General features: G+C 40.1%; 1 protein-coding gene across 1 annotated transcript in view; it reads right to left on the minus strand.

The window, feature by feature from the left end:
- LOC108671972 overlaps window positions 1-18,843 on the minus strand; it is a 64,543-nt gene that overhangs the window by 28,344 nt on the left and 17,356 nt on the right. Inside the window, exon 2 of the mRNA XM_018159577.2 lies at window positions 5,495-5,627. Within this exon, the coding sequence (XP_018015066.1) occupies window positions 5,495-5,627 (133 nt within the window). The remainder of the gene's footprint in view (window positions 1-5,494; window positions 5,628-18,843) is intronic.

Raw genomic sequence — 18,843 nt, forward strand, 5'->3', positions numbered from 1 at the left:
CCGATGTCATCTTAAAACTAAGTGATGCAAGCATTAAGGTAATGTATTTTTTAATAAAATTTATATTGTAATTATATCTTTAATATTTGTTTTTATTGAGCTTTCCGTGAATCGTATAATAAAACATCTGTACATATGAATAAGACACTAACTATTTGTTCTTAATCGTTCTCTGGCGCAAAGCGCATGATCTAATTCTAAAGAGACCAAAATTTCACTAGAAGTACTCGAAATACTGATAATTTTTTCACGAAATTCAGTTAAAATACTTGTTTTTTGTTTCTACTTAAAATGGTGTACTCTAGTGATGATGTGCTACACGAGTTTGAACAAACCCTGCGAGTATTTCAGTGGGTGCATGTAGCCAGTACGTTTCATAGCGCCATGCCACATAGCAATTACAAAAAATCTTCGTCGGGGCTTGACACAAGAGCGTCGTTGTGAGCAGGAGCTCAAGGCGAGCAGCGATCTTTCATTAAGGCTGAGCTGAAGTTTGCTCGAGACTTTTGAGTCGGCTAAACGTATAGCACTCGTCACTGCTCAGCTAGCACTTGAGCCAACACACGAAACTTCCACGCAATTTGTAATGACTGCGGCTAAAAGGAAGCGAGCTTACCCCGTACAGGAAAAAGCTTGTTTTGAGGTTCAGTTTGCTCGTGAGCTTCAGAAAAATACTGAGCTATAAAACTACAAGAAAAGTTAGATTAATTTATAATTTCGATAAGATTATCCATGCATAGAGAACCATCAATATAAAATTTCACGCATTTTAAATACGTTTGAGTATTGTTACACTATAAATTTAAAATAAACAACGCAACACTTGAAGCTTCGAAGACAAGGCAAATAGGCGTGTTATCTTACGTGCTTCACAGTAAACTTCCATTAAGGTAGACAAACCAAGATCAGCTGTGTGCTGAGAACGTAATTTTCTTAACATTTCGGATTAGTGGCTTAGATGAAATCGATGTCATCATTATAGAAGTGTTGTCCATTATACTTGGATATAATTTTAGAACAAATGTTCATTTCAAATATCGAAAACAGGGAAACGAAAGGCATTCCATTCATTTCTGCAAATGTTCAGCTGGATACCACAAATGACAAATCCAAATCTCAATTCCAAAATTTAATCTCATCAGTGTATTCATCAGTGCTAAAGTCTACGGTTTTGAGAACCAGCATTTAACTATCATCGGCACTTTCTGTTGAAAAGGAACAAGTCTAGGAGCCTCAATACCAATTTGTATCGTTATTTGATGATAATACTGGGGTCAACCTAACTGCAACGATGATTCTTCTTACGGAAATAATAGATTAAACGAGCACTAAGGCCTGTAGCATATCCGTAACATTGACATAAAAACAGCATGAGTGCAATATCAAAGAATGCGGCTGTTCTCAATTTTATTACGAACAATATTAGATATCCCTTCATGTAATGAAAAGTCAGCACGAAACAGAAGACAACTTAACCTTATTACCCAACATTTGCCCGAAGTAGATGGCTTACACGATAGCGAACCTTCGATGCGGTTGGCCACTAAGACTATATAGAAGGCGGCAGGCCTACAGGCCGTGACAAGTGGAGGCAATTAGAGCTGCTACATCTGCTGCTCGGCTGCGTATGTATTAGAACCGCTAAGTCTGCTTCTAGGCTGCGTATATATACAGCAGCTCCTGATACAATACAGCCATTTACAGAGGCTAGAAGGCAGGCCTGCTCTTACAGTGGCCACAACAGCACATCTGCTGATCAGTGCCATACAGAACAAAGCTGCTCGCTCTCTCATTGTATGCACGCATCCAGTACTTCCAGAGAAGATAACCCGCAATGAGGAAGCTAACTTAATTCTTATGGTTAACATTATTGTTTAATTACGAATACTTGAGACAATTTCTGAGAAAATTAATTGGCAAATTGGTAAAATGTTGTTTCGTCCTTCAAAGGTAGACGAAACGCAAGAAACTAAGTTATGGAGCAAAATTTGACACGGGGTAAAATATATTAATTTCTTCACACAAGTATGTTAGTTATAACTAAATGTAGAATAAGGAGTGCGGTACAACTATATTGAAGGGCCTTGCAATGGCTGATAAGGCGTCTTCGGCTCCATCAACTCGCCCAACTTCGCACCCCAGTTCCGAGCTTTCCTTCCCGGCGACGGGCCATTTTTCAAAATGCTCACGTCGCCGAGGGTCGACCTCCCAACCCCTTGCTCCCTTTATTTCTCTCTTTGCGCGAATGTCTTTTGGTATCGAAGCTTCGATTTCTAAAAGAACGCGAAGATTAAACACTACTTTTCATAAGTGTTTAAAAAATACATTAAGATGCATATCCATTACACGATGTGGATCAAACATGAGTATTACTCATAGACAAAGTGTTATTACTTTGTATTATTTAGTAGGGACATATTAAGGCTATATTTCGGAAAAGATTCGTGCGTGACAATTCATACCAATTGTACTAAAGTATACGATTAAATGATCGGTAGCATTGAACAATTGAGCTACAGTTACACGATTTATGAGTGAGTGTAATGACTGATTTAACAACAGCTCCACTATTTGAGTAGATTACAAGAACAGCGTTGATCAAAGCTATAACGTCGGCCGCAACTGCAATACTCATGAGTTAGAGTTGAGTGATAAGATGTGTCGCAGCAGCCACAGATCACAATCAGGCGTGGAGGTCCTGTAAGGGCGCGCAGGGTCCAGGCGACGCTGGCACCGCGCCAGACGCGACGGCACCAGCAGCACAAAGACAAAATCTCACCAACGGACGACGGTTGGCTTGTGTCGCCAGGCTCCAAGTCACCACTTTATTATAATGCTTGTTATAAAAATAGTTTTTATTTTATAACTATTATACAATTAGCAAAATTTGCAATGAATGTTTATTATAGAATCATTGAAATATAAGTGACATATTTTAGTTCTTGATACGACATGCTCGCGTTAAAGTTTCACGAAGCAGTAGCACATTTGCAACAGGGATGATTCGTTGTGTGACAACTTTCGTGTCACACTTGAAAATATTCTATTCATGTTTAGTATACTGAAACTAAACCTTGACCATTGCAGCAAACTTTCTCATTGAAATTGCCGTTAACTTCAGTTCTCGTGAAAAAAAGACGCGTTTTCAGCCAAGAAAGCATAATTATTTGTTCATAGTTAACTCTGTTAGTTAACAAGGCCTTAAAAATACAAAGCATACATTGGATATTTTTACCCGTAATACCATCTGAATTGAAACATATATCACTGAAGAAGAGCATAAAACAATGAAGAAATATTAATACTGCAGTGGTTGCAATACAGTCTGTGAGACGCTGTTACTGAATTTACTGCAGTGCCTGTGGCATCGCCGGAACTCTACCTCCCGATGGCTTCTCTCGCAGCCACCAAGCAGAAAGTTCAACTTTCGCGACCCGGCCACATTCCCCACTAAAGCTCCACTGCGCGGGAAATCTCCGAGCGTTTCTCCACCGCACACACATGGGCATACATCGCAGTACGATGAAACTGCGAGCATTTCCCCGACCCAGAAAGTGGAGGCGTCATACGTGTTCTCAAATAGAAACACGCTATCGAAGATATCAAGCCCTGGATACTTTTAGCAATGGCGTTAACCATGACAATTTGTAGAGTAGTAAAACGTACTGAACGTCATTCGACGTTTGTTGGTCCATTGAGATAATCTTGGCGGCTTACGCGAAGTAATGAGAGCTGCAACAAAATATTTTTTAATGCATCTTTTAGGCGGATACTGTGTTGTAGGCTGTGTGAAGATCCAAATATAAAAAAAAATATGTTTCAGATGAAAGGCGCGGCTATGAACTTTTCTACGAACTTTAGTATACTATAGGCTCGTAAAAAAATATATTGACACCATCTTCTTTTGGAGGTTTTTCTCCAATAATTCGAGTTTAGAATCATTTATCCATGGCAAATAAATACAGGCCAAAAGCGGGAAAACACAAAGCTTTTAAAATTAACAGCGAGCAGATGACGTGCAATACGCACATGAAGTAAGTATATTTTACAAGAATAAAAGACCATTAAGAGCTGGGACTCGCTTAAGGCGTCCGGCTTATAGGCGAGGTGGCAAAAAGATCTAGCACATTCGCGGCTGTAGCTTAAATGAAAATTAGTTCACGCGTCCTGAAGAACAACTCAGCGTGCTGGGTTACTGGATAATACGGGTCTAGGATAGGAAATTGATAGTCCTTAAGGATACCCTATTCAGATCGCCGTCTGGGAGCAGATTTCAATAGTTTTATTGCCTCTAATGAAATCCTTATATTTAGAAAAATTTTTATTCCAAATGAATCACGTTCAGGAAACCTAAGTAATTTCTGCGTGGGCAGATATTATCGAGAGATTCTTACTCGTGCCAACGAATAAGTGAGTTAAAAGAACCGTTTGCAAGAAACAAATAGAAACCATATGAAACTTATACGCTTTTTATTGTGGAGTCTCTGTAGAATGTTGGAAATTCTTTTCATTAAAATAACAACCTTAATAATCAAGACAGCATAACATTGGTAGCCGGAACAATACAACAGCGGTGTAAAGATTTTATCATCATAACACTGAAGAAAATTTTGCTCTATACTGGGAATTATTTGACAAGAAAGAAACGGAAATAAAATACGATATAATTACAACCAAAATTATTAAAGGAAGGAAGCTTCTAGAATACATGGGTGTAAAAAGGCATTCTCTCGCCTCTATCAACAACAATAACGAGGGAACTCAACACATGCAAAATGGCTAAACTTATGCCGCGTCGCGGCACAGAATTGAAGTTAAGCAGAAGAAACTTGATATTTCGTGTGGAGGCAACGGGCTGGCATGGCTGCCCAGCAATAACACCCACTCCTTGGACACAAAACTGCCACTCAAATGTTCTTTAAAAGCCAAACTTTGGGCGATGAAAAGTTTTGAAGCGGGCGAGCAAACGAATACTTGGCGGACGCATCGATTTGACGAGTCTAGGTTTCCGGGCTCGGTTGGCGAGAGCTTTGATGCATCGCTCCAAGATCGAGCCTTTGATCTGTCATTGATCCTGGGCTCGTTTGATCAGGCTCAGCGAAAGCCTCGTCTCGACCATGAGCTTGCTGCTTCATTGGCCAAATTGTTTTGGTCTCGAACGTGTGCGCTAAATTTAGGCGCGTGCATACAACAGGTGGCGGCATCTCAAAGCACGGAAATATGACCTTAATGATGTTAATCAAGAGGTTATCCTTTATCAGATTACCTCACTAACTTCTTTGCAACCAAACGCGTTAATCAATAACGAACTTTTCACACATCAATAAGATGTTCTCGTTGACACTCTGCGATATGACATCAGGTGTGTAAAAGTTTTTCTTTGCCAATTAAGTATCAGGCCATGAAGTCTCAGCTTCCGAATTAATTTTGGATGAAAAACGTGCAAGAAAGTTTATTTATTATCTACCATGATAGCCGTACACGCAACACGTACCTATTGTGTGCGTGGAAGCGCAGTTGCAGTTCGTGGTCGACGTCCCGCTTGACCCGTGCGTGTTGCTGCTGCAGCAACGAGCGCTCGAAGAACACGGGCTCGAAGTGACGGATGTGGGCGCTCAGCACCAGCCCTGGCAGGTGGAAACAGGGGAAGAAGTTGTCAACACAAATAATAATTCATTATATTATACACAAAACCTAGACATGACCTTTTTACCACAAATAATGATTCGTTACTTTAGACACAAAATAGTTTAGCAAAAAATAATAATGAAGGTTGAGATCGATTTTAATGCAAAAAAAAACATTATTTTCGTACAATTCGTCGGGCACAGTCAATTTTTCGGTGAGAAAATATATCCAGATCCTAAGATGCGGATCTTTCTTTGAACAGACAAATTTGTTTACGGAGAAAATTTGACTTTCGTTGGTGACTAAGTTTAACCTAGAAGTAAAATTTGAGCAAAAAATGGGTACCCAGTAGAGTTAAAAAGTCAGAAGAAAAATTCGAATTCTATGTAACACTTTAAGAGTAAACACCATTCAAAATATGAAACACCGCAGACGTCGCCCTACGCTGTCAGACATGCAAGACTTTATAGGGAATACAAACATTGAAGAAACGCCCAGCAGACGTTCAGAGGTCAGCAGCTTGCCTTCAATTGGATGCGAAACCAAAGCCATAGTTTTCTTAACAACGCTCCCTCGCATCCCGACGACCCAGGCATCACACAGAACAGTACGGCCACTGCCTGCAGGCTATACGGCCGGCGATCTGCAGCCGTGAACACTCAATAAAATGAATGGATCATACTATCCAAATAATAACACACTTTCTAACCAGATCACGAGCAGGAAGTGAACGTAGCAGTGATAGGCTTTTTGCCGGGCCAAACTGAGTCAGAATGACCCACACGAGGGCAACAAGTGCAACACCATTAGGACAATGCCTCGCTCATTCCTCATAAAGACAAGGCCGGTCTCAATAACTCCAAGGAAGCCACGGCTTACAAAATAATGTATACGACTAAACTACGTGTAAAATGCGACATGGAAAGACGCGCCGCCCTCTGCATGTATACTCAGAAGAAAGAACGGGTCATAATATCCAAATGGCGACACACTTTATTACCCACAACACATGTAGGAAGCGGACGTAGCACTGATACGCCTTTTCACCAGGCCAAACTGGGTCAGGATGACTCACTCAAGGATATAAAGTGCATCGGAATTAGAACACAGCCTCGCAGCCTTCAGTCTCCGCAGGGCCGCGCAGCACTGGAGGAAAGAGCCATACCAACACACTCAGAGAATGGGATGAGACTTTGTCAGAATAGTGATGCACTTCTTACTTGCGTGTGGGTCATTGCAACCCAGTTTGGACCGGCAAAACGGCCGACGTCTGTTCCCTACTCATGCTATGGGCAAGAAAATATTCCACAATTTGACCCATATGTTCAGCTGAGTGCAGCAGGGCGGCCAGTACAGACCTCAATATCCCGCGAAATGCCATCAGTATAATTTCAGGACGCAAACGAGCGCTCGTGAGGCCGATATTGGGGCGGCCCGGCATGGCGGGCCTTATTTGTGGCCCAGCGACAACTGCGCTGGACCACTACAGATGACCTCCGCATGAAGCAATTGATGAACTAGAGGCAAATAACGGCGTAGCAACGTTGATTTCGTTGAGACAATGTTTATTCTGTGTTATTTCAACGTCAAATGCCTGCAGCTAGGTCTGTTGATATTGAGTGCGTTGCGACACTTATCTGTTAGAACAATACTAACATCAAATCAAGTAGGACAATAAAGTCAAGTTCACATTTATTAAGCGAAACCGATCAACGCGACACGAACGTACGCACAAGTAAGTGCATAGAGGCGGATAACTCAATAGTACACGAATGAGTGATTTGGAGCATGAGAAGTAGATTAAATGGTGGCCATTAAATCGCACCACGAATTACTTAATACACACTCAGAAATTCGATAAATTTTGTCCAAATAGTAATGCATATCTTGCATATGGTGGGCTAGGTGATGCTCATCACTAGACATTTATTATAACTGAAACTTTTTACTAACTTATCAAGAACTTATCAAGAACTTTTACTTATCATAAACTTATCAAGAAGTTATCAAATGCTGTCGTGTGCATGTAGCCATCGGTAATGGGATTTTTGTTAAATTATCCACTGTAAAATGAAGAAGAAGATGAATAAGGAATTACTTTCACAGCAGGTTGATACCACCAATAAATATGAATCCGTATCCCTCCAAGAAGATGCGTTAGAAGCATTACACTTTACAGGATACTTAATTCTTCATTCACGGTTGTATATCACCAACCCATTATCATCAAATTACCATAAATGATTTTTTAATTGCTTATTCAATAGCACATTTGCTTCGTCCAAAAAATTATTATTCCATAACAATCAGTACCTATGCCACATTTGCGTCCCCTAAAGAGGCACTATTTTCAAATGCAGATCAACAACGGAGAGAATTTCCCTGAAACAGCTGCGTTCAACTGAGAGGGCTACAATAAACAAATGAAAAATCTTGATTATTTCGAACGGTTGCGTTCCACCTGAAAAAAAAACATCGTATAAAATTGAAAAATGTTCATCATTCTGAAGCTTTCTTATGCCGAAATGACGTGGCTGTACTAAAGCTGCAGCTGCGCGGAGCCTCAGGCCAGCAAATCTCGAGCTTAGCTTCGAGCGTCACTCCGGCCACCTGCTCACCGCGGCAACTTGCAGGGTGGGAGGAGGGAGCTAGTACTAAAGATTAAATTCTAATCACATCTTAATTTAAATTAAATAAAAACTACATTTTGTCACACAATCAATAACAAGTTTTTCACACTGATTCCAGTAATCGTAAATATGTATTTTGAAGTATCAAAATACACAAACTTGCATTTGAAGTACCAATGCAGAAATTACGCTCAACTCAGGTACTTGAACATAACATGGCCTCGTGATTGCAAACTGACCGAGACAATGCGAAATAAAATAAGAATCCATTGCAGAAAAATCTCGATGAAACGGAAGTAAATCAGGGCATGGATTTGAAGCAAGCAGAGAGTTACGTGCACATAGTTTCACGTAGGATACGTTTGAAAACTTGTTAAAAGTTAGCCCGTTTAGAGCAACGCGTTCTGAAGTTGCGTAACACGGGGAATAAAGATCCTATAATCGCGTTCATGCGGTATGTCCGCAGTTCACTGTTGCGAAGTAACCGTTTAAATTTGTTCTTTTTGAAATAACATGCATCGCATACAGGTCTAAAGCTTTGATGCGACTTCTTACTCTAGTTAAGAATTTCACAAAATGTTTTATAATTCAAATTCGATTACTTCAACCTTAACTTCTTTTCGTGTAAAGTAATAATTGTGGCCGAATCCATGGAGTTTTGCGCAAAATAATAATAATTAAGTGTATATACACCAATTTAAAGAAAAACAGAGATGTCTTTGATGATGATACTCTCCACAATATCAAAATAGTTATTGAAAAGCAGAATAAACAATTCATGACTTAGAAGATTTTCAAAATTAGTGTCTTGCCTTATTTTAAGAGAGCGCTAATCACCCTGCATATACAGCTAGGTTGGACTCGTTAAAACTCGCACAAAGGCAAAGCTCCTTATACGCTGCCTCTACTCATAGTATGTCTTTTACGTCATAGATACCAGCCGACTTATGATCAGTAATGAACATAAGACAAGCACCTCAACAATCTCCCTACAATATTGCGGGAGACTCAAATTCCAGAGATATGAGTTCGGCAGGCTCTGATGACGCTAAGGTCTATCTATTTAAAGCGTGGGTAAACGTGAACCTAAAACTTGTATAAAAAAATAGTTCTATCATAAATATTTTCGTACTATGCTAGTATACAAGGTCATGAATTAGTTTATCAACGTTCGTACAATATAATTCGTAACTCGATCCTATATAAAAAGAATCATACGGTACTTCCGAGACACATACTTCCATGCACCAACCTGGAAGGAGCCGAACTATTGCGACATTGCCTTGCAATAACAAATTTGGGTGGTTAAAGTTAACTCCCAGAAAACAATTCCAAAGACTCTGAGATAATTTAAAGTGATGAAAACTAAGGTCATTTTCAGAACTTGAGTGAGATTTGTTGAAGCTTTGCTGGCAACGGAACAATTTCTGTCGCATGGATTTGATGAAGACAAGAGAGAAATTGGTCCTACCGAGCCCGGTGGGTGTAAGCTTAATGAAGAACTAGGCCGTTTCTTTCCATTAAAAGGGCCAGCTCTCCGGGCTCAGTGTTCATCCAATAATGCACCATCCAATAAATGTTCGCTGCCCTACAGCGGGAGATATGTTCGAGCAGAAACTCGCGCACGCATTTCACGACTCTTGCTACAGCGAAAAGCTTCTCGACGCACGATCGCACTTAAATTGGAAACTTGGAAAGCTGGAACAGATCTTTGAATGGAAACTATCCCGAACGATAACTTGAATGTTGTTCACTCATGTGGAATAAATTGATAGCAATATGTTTTCGTCAGCAGTGCTATGGGGGTAGCATGTGAGTACAGGGTCAAGGTATTCGAGATTTCTACGTTGGGCCCACACGACTGCACGCACAGGCTGTGCGTGTAGCACGTCGAGCCTCGCAGCACCAAAGTTCATTAGCGCGCCCGACGGAATGAAAATTAAGCCTTGACTGAAGTTGAAGTAATTATGAAGTCAGGGAGTGGACAAGAAAAATATTAAGCCTTTACTAACACGGAAGTTATTAGACATATTTACCTTAGCACAAGTGGAACAAATTGTACTTCTGACGATTGTGCCTTTCATGAACTAATGCAGAAGGGAAGGCGGATGATGATGATGGAACCGAGGAATAGCGTGAGAAAAGTGCAGCTGGCCGATAATATGCGATTAAAGTTAGGGGGCCCAGATCTAGCACTGATAATGGAAAAAATACAGAAATTCCTATACCATAATGGACTGCACGAAAAGCATATCAATGACGCAGTCACTATAGTAAGTGATGGTTTAAGATGAAGAATATGAAGTAATCTGAAGTTACCAGTACTGGATTGAAGCAAATAAAGCCATCTCAAATTTCCTACTGCATGATGTTCGCATTTGTGATGCTGCTCGTACAGCTGTGCTCAACGTAAGCACAAAAGAAGGAACTTTAAAAAGAGTAAAATGCTAATATCTGATGCATCTAAGATTGCACAATTTCACGCGAATCTTTTGAACGCAATTCGACCGACTGCAGGTGCAGGCGTAACGGGCGGGCGTAACGGGCGGGTGTAACGGACGTACAGGAAGTGTCAGGGTGCAACGGTCAGAGGCGCGCGGTGAGCGAGGTCCTGCAGTTCCGGGCTTTCTTATGTGCCGCGGGCAGTCAGCATTCCGCGCGACCCAAGCATACTTCGCCTCAGTGACAAGTGCTTCGGGTCCCTGTCAAGGTATCTGTGATGTGATAGCAACGAAGTTTTCAAGGGTCCACCTGGGCTTCGGGTCCCATCAAAGTATTCGTGTTGTAATAGCAGTGTACTTTTCATTTAATTGAAAATTCCATCTGTTAGATTCATCATCTTGATGCTGACTCAGATAGTTTCTATAGTTATGAGAATAAAAAACATAATAATCTAGAAGAATAGCTAACAGCCATTTGTCGCATAGATACCCGATTTAAATATTTAATTTGACGCCGAATATAAGAAGGTCTCAAGACGAACCGAATCTCACGTGCAGATGAGGAAGCTGGCTGATGGCGGGAGTGAGATCGACGCTCGGGTAGAAGAGCGGCAGGTGTGCGGGCGTTGTCGTGACCAAACTGTGCATGTTGCTGTACTGCCGACCCATGTTCGACTAGGCTCAGTGAACCTTTGACTACCTTAATGCCCAGCTGTTACTAATAATACCCTATAGTTATAGGGAACTAACTACATGTTTGGGGCATAAACTGACCAGAAAATATGTACTACTATTAGGCAATAATAACTGTGCAGTATCAGTCAACACTAGTAGTTGAAACAATTATTAGGTCCAATTTCTAGAATTTAGTGAATGAGACAGCAAGATCCACACCTGACGCACTAGAATTTCATGCCGACTCAAAGAAGACACTTCAAGTTATTGAATAATAATATTTATCATAGTGCATGCGCAAAGTCTGCAAAGGTTCTTTCTACAAAAATGAGTATACGAAATCGGTCTTTAAATTTAATGAACAGGAAAAGATTCTACATATTTTGGATATTTGAAAATTCAGGTAGATGAAATTTTGTTCATTTTTGTTAAAGTTTGCGGACTCTGGTAATTAGAATTAATCCAGTCACTTAACACAGCAGTTTTAGGTCGAGCAGCGGCGTACTAAGATACAGTTTAATATGGCGAGCCTCTCCATCGTCCGATGTTACAGGAGCTCAGGAGTCAAAATGAGACTTCTTGGTAATTTGAAAATAACAATAAAAGTCTCAAGGCGGAAATGCACCAGGAAGGAGAGAGAAAATGTTCCGAGTCGTCAGGAAATTAAACTGAATGAAATAAAAAGCGTGTAACCCGTAAAACATGTCATGTAACACAAGCTATTTGGTTGGAACTCCAACAATAATTAGGACTGTAACAGTGAGTGAACAAGATAAAACTATCTCAGTTCTCTCTAAGTTGTTGATGGCCGCAAGGTATATAATATATATAATATATATTACTGAGATGGTTTTACTCGAACAATCAGGAAAGTTCTCCTTAAATTCAGGTTCACGTTTGCATTCGTTTACAACTTTACACTCAAGACCAAATGACCAGATAACATAACGTCCAATTCATTGGAATTTGAAAGTTATGATATTCGTTGTAATTAAAGTTAAAAGAAAAGTGTGTATATCCACCGACTTTAAATTAAAGCAGCACTTCAGGACCGAGTATCATAACTACAGACCTTGAAATGCTCACTCCCACTACATGCGAGCTCGTTAACATGCCGTAAAATTTTTATAGGCCAATTTAGCTGGTGACATCACCACCATTGAGCAAATGTTGCTCCTGTCAGTTACCGAAATGTGATAAGTTCCTCTAAAAATAAATTTCTCTTCATGCAACATTAGGAAAAATTTTAAAATACGTTGTAAAAAAGGGGTCCATTAGTAAATGTTATATTCTTTTGAACAATAGAAAAACTCCTCCGGTCATGATAATAAATAATGAGGTGAGGGGTTTCAATCTCAATTGAGAATGCAACGGATGAAAGAAAAAACACGATGAATAAAGAGCAACATCGTGAAGGTGGTTTAGAGCAGCAAGTTACGACAGACATGCCCATGCAGACCTTGAGACCAAATGCCACGGTGGCGACCGCTGCAGTTCGTCTCTGGACACTCGTCTATAGATCGCTTCTCGTCAATGACGACAAATTGTTAACACCTGCCATCTCGTGAACCCAAAAGTTTACTGGTATTTAGTCATCTTGCTAATTAAATTTACAAATCATACAACAAGATGCACGCATTTACGATGACGTCACGCTTTCGGTTAAGGTACACAATTTTCCATGATGCAACTCATGAGTTCTGAGCCGCGCCCGTAGGCAGGACACGAGAGCAACTAACTCATCGATGAGAGAAGTTAATGAATTACTTAACAGATGAATTTGTAACGTAATCATAGAAGATGAATAGATTTTAACACTCTTATGGGGATTACAAATTCAATTGAGATTTAAAGACCTCACAGTAACGATATTGTTCATTTCTCATCAGTACATTGGTTTGCAGTGATTCCAGTAACTCGATGTGCTCTATCAATTACTCCTATAAATGAAAAACATATAAATAAGCTATAGTAATTATACCTGATATTCTATCTCGATCGTATCCAAGCTCCCCGTGCAAATTTACAAATTTTTTCGATGTTTATATAGTTATTTGCACCGTCATTTCCATAAGATGAATTCACATAAGATGAATTCATTTCATTTTGGTATTGTGTTAATGCAACAGTGGTTGAAATCCAGGCTAATGCCTCATGCCGCACTAATGAGAAGGGCTGAAGTCTCTGTGGCTCGCACAAGTTTTACTGACATCAAAGCTGTCTCGTTGTGTCTGTCTGAGACAGTTATATTATGCATAACCCTGACATGCATTGAATTTTACGTCAACACAGATATTTTCTGTGTTCGACTGAAACTACACGCAAGCAGGTCGGAACCACGCTGCGGATACTGAGAACCGAGCGAGGCTTCCACTAATAACTGTTTTAATGAGCGATTAGCAAGGCAAATTGCAGGGACGACGCACCAGATTAGGGCGGCTTACGAGTCTAATTATTAATCTAAAGCTGGCGACTCATAACAAAGTGGACGATGAGAGCTGCTTCAACACAGCACAGCTGCTGCTGCTGCTGCTGCTCATCGTCATTTTTGTGCTGCTTGGATGTACCAAACTTATGAAGACGATCGTAGCTTCTAAGTTAACCATTTGTCCTATTTTTATGTCTACGCTTAGTAGATTCAATTTTAAACCTTAATGATTTTCGTCCGGTGGTAATACCAGCTTCCCAAGGATGGAGCTCCTGTTTGGCAGTGGTAATATCATTAATTTCAGAGCACTAATTAACTAAGTTCCATGTGCCATTACAAGAAGCAACCCTCATGACGCAAGTCTGCCCTTGAATGCACCATTATTCGAGCTCGTGCAGTTGTAACGAGAGTAAAAACTCGCCTGAGCTCAGGTGCTTATCATGCCTGACGATCGCGCTTGATGCCGCTAACTCGCTATAAGTCCATCGAGATTCGAACCAGTGAGTCAGCGAGTAAATGCCAATATTGAGGCTTATAGATATCTTTATTTAGAGACTAACATACTTGCAGGTAATCAGCAGGATTTCAAATGAATTAAAATGAATTTGTCACCTAATTGATACCTACATCAGTTATGCAAATATCAGCTAGCTGTGAAAACATCAACAAATAATCAGCATGGTCCAGACATCTGAAGTTTTGATAGTTCCGTAATAAGATTAGATACACGTAACAGTTTAGTTATTAGATTAGATAATAAATTGGTTATAAGATTAGATAATAGATTATTTATAAGATTAGTTTATATTGATGTATCACGCAGCAGAGCGTGGCGTGAGAAGGGTTCTGCTAGCGACACGAGAGTGAGTGTAGTATACCCTCGTATGGGCAGGAGGCTCACGAACACTTAGCTCTATTGTTCCCGTAATTATAGTCTCGCACGCAATACACTGCATGGGAACTGAATATATAATAACTAAATAAACCATTCTGTAATGGCCTGATAGCAAGACGAACTTCGAGCTTAATTTAGTTCGAACATGGCGCACATATTCGCGATGCATGCACTGGCGAGCATTGAATACGTTCAAGTAGACGCATATTAAATTCGTTTCTTATTTCGTTTTCTGGCTACTCTATGCATCCTCTTGTTTTTCAAGCTTTTTGGCAGCATCATCGCTACAACTATAACGTACCTTCAAGCTTCTGTGATAAGTTGTAACATGGAAGCCAGACACTAAAAATTTTCGATGAAACTGCCCCCTATAAATTCAAATAGGCTGGTACACTCGGCATTCACCACATCAGCCTTGGCATCAATTGTATCAAAAGGACTCAGGATCGGACACCGAGGAAGTAAGTTTAAGAGATACAAGCCGACGAGGCGAACTCATCTCCAGCGCAAACAAGCTATAAAACAACGGCTAGAAATGCTTAATCTGAACCACACAAGATTATGACAATTTTCAATTCAACTTATATCATGACATGACGTATTCGTGAAGCAGTGCATGAATAAGAAATATAGGTATAGATCTCTAAGAAGATAAATTTCAGTAAATGAATACGACAAAGTGTAAACAAGCAAACGCTGTAATGAGAGGCCCTTGTAAGGAAGAGGCTGGCATCCAGACACAGCGATGACGACAGATACAGCGTGACGCCTTGCCAGCCACGACCTCAGCGGAGCCTTCATCTAATGACTCGACGCAATCGCAGGTTTTTACTAACTCATTATAAAATAATTACTGCTAAATTCACTTCCTCATCACTCGGAGCGAGGGAAAATCCTGCGCGCTCGGTTGTTATGAAATATTCAAATTTCCGGCGAGCTTCAGCCACGACTTGTTGATAGCGAGACAGAAATAGTCTGATAAATTGCCACGCTGGAAACCAACCACGGTGCGAGTCAGGGACTTGTGCACATAGCACGACATCACCCTAATGAAAGTGTATGTTATATTAGTGCAAAGCGGAAGAGAAATTAATGTAATTCTTCACCTTATGTTTTGTGAGTAATTCGGGTAATAAAATATTATGATAGCATTTGATTTTATTTGTTTTTAAGATAACCGCATCGCAATTACGACTAACACAAGACAGTCTTAGTAAAATAAATATGTAAAAAATATATATGTAAAATATGTAAATATGTAAGTTGTAAATGGAGTGTATAAATACTAAACGTTTTGTCTACAGAATTTTTTATCTAATTCCACTTATCAACATTAAGGAGAGTAAATCACATACGACTGTAATTGCATCGTTAAGAAAGATCAGAAAAAATAAAGTTCAAGTTATGAGTAACGTTTAAACTAAAGATTACCGCATATCTTAATTCATGCAATTGCGTGCCTCTGTGACCTAAGTTCCTGCAACGTTTGAAGTGAGTTTACTTCCTTTGTCTCTTTACGATTCATTCCACGCCTGACTGCCTTCTCAGTCTCCATTAATGCAAAAATGAAACCTTCTTCCTGCATGCTGGTCTTCAGTTCACGAGGTGAAGCCAACAGCAGCACAAGCTACCGAGTGTGCAAGTAACGGGAAGAAGCAGCGGTCACGTCTACGCAGGTGTTTATTGTAAATGTGGAGGTGGCGCAGCGGTGACACAGAAAAACGATTCTGTGACATGCAAATGATGGTAACGGCAGCTCGCAAGACATGATACAAAACCGTGCACGGATTGACAAAAGAAAAACTTGAATATAAAAAAGTGATGGCAGGATTCTTCGCGGTTTGCCCCGTCGGAACTATGCAGCAAAGAACTGCATTTCATGGCAATAAATTCCAAAATTATGCCGTATTTAAAAGCACAAATGAGCAAAACTTAGAAAGTAATATCACGAAAAACTATTCATAAATCAGCGGTGCTAAATGTCGTTTTAATTTCTGAAAGTACTCGAACTAACTACAGTTCATAGAATGGAATTTTAGATGATCTCCAACTCCAAAAAAATACACGAGAATTTATTTGAAAAGGGAGATTTTATCATCAATCGATATTATACTAACTTTGTGAAGTTTATTCAATCCCAGCTTGTGGTACACAGAAAACTAAATGATGCAAAATAAAGGGATGACGAAGTTTAAGATATAATCTAATTCGGACTACCGGTCCATGGCACGGTGCATAGTCGAGACAAATAAAAAAATTCATGTTTTTTCGGCGGGCAGGAAAAGTTCATGAGTGACAGAGACCATCAGCGACATTCCTCCTGCGGCTGCCGCGTGCTTGACAATGAGGCTCCGGCCGCTCAGCGGAGACCCGCATCCTGAGAATCGATCAAGGACGCGCGGCGACGAGTTCAAGTTCCTGCCTCACGCTGCATGCTGGCAAATGTTTTGTTCAATTATTTTGTTGCACTGTACAATGATGAATTAGGTCTGTTTTCGAGCAGCAATCGAACAATTTTCTTCAACAGCCTGTGGTCTGAACGATTTAAAATCAAACGGAATGATTGATCTATGTGTCTATAATTCCTAAATATGAGGATGGAGCAGCGGTAAAGTTGGTTGATAGGTAAAGTTAGTTGATTTTCAGTTTATATTTTTTGATGAGTTGGATCCATAACAGGGGACATAAACATAACATTAGGATTGGCTGGATTCGTCACAGGTCAAAGGCTATCAAATGCAAGTTCGTTCAATTCGCACGCCTATAAAGACTTCATGTGAGCTTGAAATGAAATTCAATTCTCCTACCATGCAAAGAAAGCTCAAGTAACGCAAGCGTGAAATAAGAAACTATGTTGGGAGAGCACCTATACAATAAGCTCCAGACGGAGGTTTTCCGTCGATGGTGGCTGCAATACTCCATCATGATCTCATCAGAAATATTCCTCGATCGCTCCAGCAGAAGCCTTCATTGAAATTCTTCCAGAGAAGTTAGACGTCCTTAAAGTGCTTTTATTTCTTTAATATTAGAGCGAGGCTCAGGGCGCTCGCCAATAAACCGAGAGCCAAATTCAAACTAACCATAAATTATTTTCCTCATAAATAATTTCAAAGCGCACTCACGCGGAATTAAAATTTCCTGAGCCGCTTACCAAGCGCTTATTAAAAGTGCGATAAATAATTTGTTTCATTTCTTAGGCTCTCAGGGAGAGATCGCACGTTCATAGTTATTATAAGTATTGGTCGGAATAAGTTATGAACAGATTTCAATACCTATTTAGTCTCCATACACGAACCAAAGTAGTTTGGTATCCACTAAGTCGTGGACGCGACGCGACCACAAACCTGGCACAAAAAGTCTCTACAATCATCTTGTTAACAATATAAATGATTGACATGATTGGAATAATATGATCACTTCGCTTAGCGTGGGATGCGATTCGTCTTCTGTTCAGTGCAAAAAGATTTAGATTTAAATGAAGCGCCTGTGAACCTACGAACCTATTACCAATAGTCTTCTGTTGAGCAGTACCCAACACAACAGTCAACCATTCTAAGGTCACGTGATTTAGGGGCCATACGTATGGGGAGGGAGCGTGAGATCGCGAAGGTATTTGAAAAGCCATATCTTAGCTCCATCATAATATAAGTCAGAAGCGAAGAACTCTCTCACGACCGTCTTGACGAACTGCACCGTCACTATGGGAATTCCTACGACATACCTTAATTAGCCACATTTGAGTGGCGCATATCGACATCAGCACCGACATCAACAAACATATTAATCATCGAGCACGCATTCCACATTTTCAAACATATTGATCATCAAACATGCAAATCGACATCATCAAACCCGGTAAAGGTGGGGAAAGAAATTTCGTAAATTCTGCATATATAATATGGGGTTTTATATTTTTAATGGGTGCTGTAGGCTATCAGTTGCTTTTGATCGGAATGAGCATCAGGCAAGCAGCAGTAAATGAGCCAACAACTAAGGTCTATAAATATAAGTTATAACTATAATTCTTCAAACCATAATATCAAATCCATTAAACATATGAAATATCATTTATACCGGAATACATTAATGGGACAGCAAGTAAGTTGAATCTTCAGGAATAATGCCGGGACCAAATGCACACCCAGT

The sequence above is a fragment of the Hyalella azteca genome, unplaced genomic scaffold (assembly GCF_000764305.2).
Source record: "Hyalella azteca isolate HAZT.00-mixed unplaced genomic scaffold, Hazt_2.0.2 contig16900, whole genome shotgun sequence".
NCBI lineage: Eukaryota > Metazoa > Arthropoda > Malacostraca > Amphipoda > Hyalellidae > Hyalella > Hyalella azteca.